At 31.6% G+C, this 3,881-nt stretch overlaps 1 protein-coding gene across 1 annotated transcript; it reads right to left on the minus strand.

Moving 5' to 3' along the window:
• Positions 1-2,010: 2,010 nt before the first annotated feature.
• Positions 2,011-3,126, minus strand: LOC133323974 (protein pangolin, isoforms A/H/I/S-like). Its single transcript, XM_061532875.1, has one exon. The coding sequence runs from the start codon at positions 3,124-3,126 to the stop codon at positions 2,011-2,013; it is 1,116 nt and encodes a 371-aa protein (XP_061388859.1).
• Positions 3,127-3,881: the final 755 nt, after the last annotated feature.

Here is a 3,881-nt window from a genome sequence, read left to right on the forward strand (position 1 = left end):
ATGTTCATGGAGAAGTGAACAGTTTTTTTATATTATTCTGGTTGCATGGCGGTAAGAGAGCAAAAAAATATTTTTATTACATTTACAGTTCACACAATGATGATGAACATGAGGACCGCAGACTTTCTTCTTATAGGAGGTCGTTAAAATTAGATAAGATAGGGTTGTCCATTGCAACATATGGTATATTTGATGTACCATACAAGGTACATACGCATGTGTACATTGCTTATTTTGTTCTCGTTGTTACGCACTAGGATAATTAAGTTAAGATTTATTGTTGTAAGTAATAGTTTCTTATTTCATTGCATGTTATTTTACACTATTCCATAATTCGAAGAACTCTTCAAATCAAAGGTGTTTCGATTTCTACACCAGTACAATTGAAATCGGAACGAATCGTGGATAATAAGATGGTGTTACCCACCAACGTGTGGAAGATAACAGCCTTTAATTTGAGTCCACTGAATGCCATGACGATTAACCACACAGAGACGAGACGAGGCTCGGAAGGGCGGTTGCTGAATTGAGTAAGGAAAACCTGAATTTCCACCAAAAGAGTGGAATGGCTTCATTGATTTTAATAGCAATATTGGTTTTATTAACATTTGTATGGCATTGTAGAATGAGGTATAAGGTGAAGAATGCATTAGTTAAGATCAAAATGTATATCCCTTTGCCATTGGAAGAGACAGACAATAGAGTATGAGAAATAAAAGAATATCGGGGTTGTAATTTGGCCGCCGGGGAAGATGTTCATGGAGAAGTGAACAGTTTTTTTATATTATTCTGGTTGCATGGCGGTAAGAGAGCAAAAAAATATTTTTATTACATTTACAGTTCACACAATGATGATAAACATGAGGAGCGCAGACCTTCTTCTTATAGGAGGTCGTTAAAATTAGATAAGATAGGGTTGTCCATTGCAACATATGGTATATTTGATGTACCATACAAGGTACATACGCATGTGTACATTGCTTATTTTGTTCTCGTTGTTACGCACTAGGATAATTAAGTTAAGATTTATTGTTGTAAGTAATAGTTTCTTATTTCATTGCATGTTATTTTACACTATTCCATAATTTGAAGACTGTACCGTTAACTGCATAATGCATTTTTAAGTTACAAAGGTTTTAATAAAAATGATTTCATTTTACGCACTTTTTTTATGCAATGCTTAAAAGATTCTTGAGAATTCTTATTCCTTTTAACATTTTTTTCTTGGATACATAACAGGAGTTCATGTCGCGCTTTCCGTAATAGTTAGCTAGGTCATCATGATATAAGTCTTGCCACCACCTGCCTAGTGTTTGATTTATTGTGTCTGACTCTTTTACGGTACATTCTGCTACAACTTTTTCTCTCATTTGTTCAATGTTGTTTTATTATGTAGTATTCCTTTCTTTTGAGTACTCTTTAGCAGAATCATTTATATATTAATTTTTTATTCTTGCTATCCAAATTAATGTATAAATGTATGCAAATTTAATTTTTTATGGAATTGAATATATACCTACATTGTTGTATAATTGACAATAATTTCAAATAAAACAACAAGAGTAATTTTCATCATTTATTTCGAATTTTTTAAAAAGTTGATACAAAAAATACACTATTTTGAAAATGTAAAAATATCATCAGTATTTTTTTGATAGAAAATTTAAATTATATACGTACATACTTGCGTAATGTTTTATCCTGAAACTTCTTAACTTGCAACACAAAAATTCTATCGATTCATTGTTATTTTATAATTGTATTAAAAGTATAGTATTTATATTCATATGTATATAATGACAAAACACTTCATGATGTCAATCTTCATGTTTAAACTTTAAATTGGAGACATGTAGATAAAATATATTTCTTTAAACAATTGTTTGTTATTTTATTGCATGTTATTTGACCTTATTCCATAATTTGAAGATTGTACCGACCAGCGTTAACTGCATAATGTATTTTTTAAGGTACAAGGTTTTAAATGCAAATTAATTTCAATTTACGCATTTATTTTTTTTTTATGCAATGCTTAGAAGATTCTTGAGAATTTTTATCCTTTTTGCGTTTTTTTTTCTTGGATACGTATCCATAGTTATCTCGAGCACTCCAGCCGGGATATAGTTCCATATGTAACTGGCGTTCGTGTCGCGCTTTTTCGTAATATTTAGCTTGCTCATCACGAGATAATTCATGCCATCGCCTGCCTAGTATTTGATTTATTGCTGCTGACTCTTTTAGGGTACATTCTGCTACAACTTTTGCTCTCATTTCTTTCATGTAGAGCATAAAGGCATTCAATGGTTTTTTAATATGTGGTTTATTCGTTTCTTTTGGAACCTCTTTAGCCGAATCATTTGTATGTTGATTTTTTTTATTCTTGCTATCCAAATTAATGTATTGATTCGAAATTATATTTTTTTCCCCATTGTACTTATTTGTTCCTAGCTCAATATTAGATTGTGAGCCAATAACATGATATGGTGATGTGTGCACTGGAGCTAGTAAATTTGGTGAAAATCGAAATGAAAAGTCGTTGGAGATTTCATTGGAAAGTGGTGTATGGTACGTAGTACGGAAGCTAGCTGCTGAGTAGGCCGATGGTGTATGCCAAGAGGCAACTTGTGATATTTCTGGACTTATAATTGTGTATGGATATTGACTAGAAGAAAATGGATAAATTGTTGCTCTTGAAATCCCCATTGCTTTAGCATCTATATGATAAGGTGGAATGCCGCAGTGAGCGGGTGGAGGTGAGGTAAAATGTTCCCCATTCTGACTCAGAAAACATCGTAATCCGAGTTTGTTAGCCATTGCCACAGGAAGCCCTGTTGCAGCTCCATTGGTATATGTATAAGGAGAAACAAGATATGTCATATTAAAGTCTGATGCGCGTGATTCAATTTTATTCAAACCGGGACTATGTGAAGTACTTATATGTAGTTCTCCACATTTGTCAGCACTTTCGGTTAAGTCGATTAAACTAGATTTCTCTTCTAATAAAATTTCAGATGAAACCGTTTCGTCCTCACGATCTCCTTCATCTTTGAAAACCTTTACTTCGTCGGTGCTTCCCAAATCATCCCCAGAAGATGTAGTAGCACGGGTAACAGTTGTGTTCGGCATGTTGCTTTGCGGGTATTCGTTATTTTTTCATTATATTAACTGTTTATAAAATTAAAATTATATTTAAATTATTATTTAATTTGCAAAATATAAGATTGATAAAAGAAATTCTTATTTTAGAAATTTTTAGTCTCATTATAAGCATGACACAATAGTACAATTATATTTTTAACAATAACAAAAAATACAAAAATACTTTGTATTATTTTAATTTTTAATAATAATCAAATATAGAAGTTCCTTCACTAAAGTTGATTGCAATATGATTAAAATATATATTTCTTTCCAAATAGTCTGATTTTATTCCCAAATCCGATTCCATTCTAATTTTTTCCTAAAGAAATGCATATAATTATCACATAAGAATGTACACAATGACAATATATGGACAAAATAAGGAAAGCATTTCAATAATATGACAAATTTATGTAAAAAAACTCAAATTTTACTTGAAAAAAATATTTTGTTTGTTCACATTTTCCTGTCAAATGCCCGTCTTTACGTAAAAGATTTCAACTCAAGGTGGAGTGCATATTAAATTTGTCATCCCATTTGCAATACCTCGAAATATACGGTAGCACCCACAAACTCGTTTTTATAGCGATTTTTTGTAGGACTTTCAACGCCAATATTCGATAATTTGAGTTATTGGGCTCAATGTCAGTCAACGGTTGGTACCATGGTACAGTCCCACCTTTTTCACTATTAAAATTTGTTTAGCCAAATTTTTGCTTGTATGTGGCTATGATTTGGCA

This window comes from Musca vetustissima, unplaced genomic scaffold, assembly GCF_032173495.1.
Source record: "Musca vetustissima isolate MV318-11 ecotype Yass unplaced genomic scaffold, APGP_CSIRO_Mvet_v1 utg8587, whole genome shotgun sequence".
Classification (NCBI taxonomy): Eukaryota; Metazoa; Arthropoda; class Insecta; order Diptera; family Muscidae; genus Musca; species Musca vetustissima.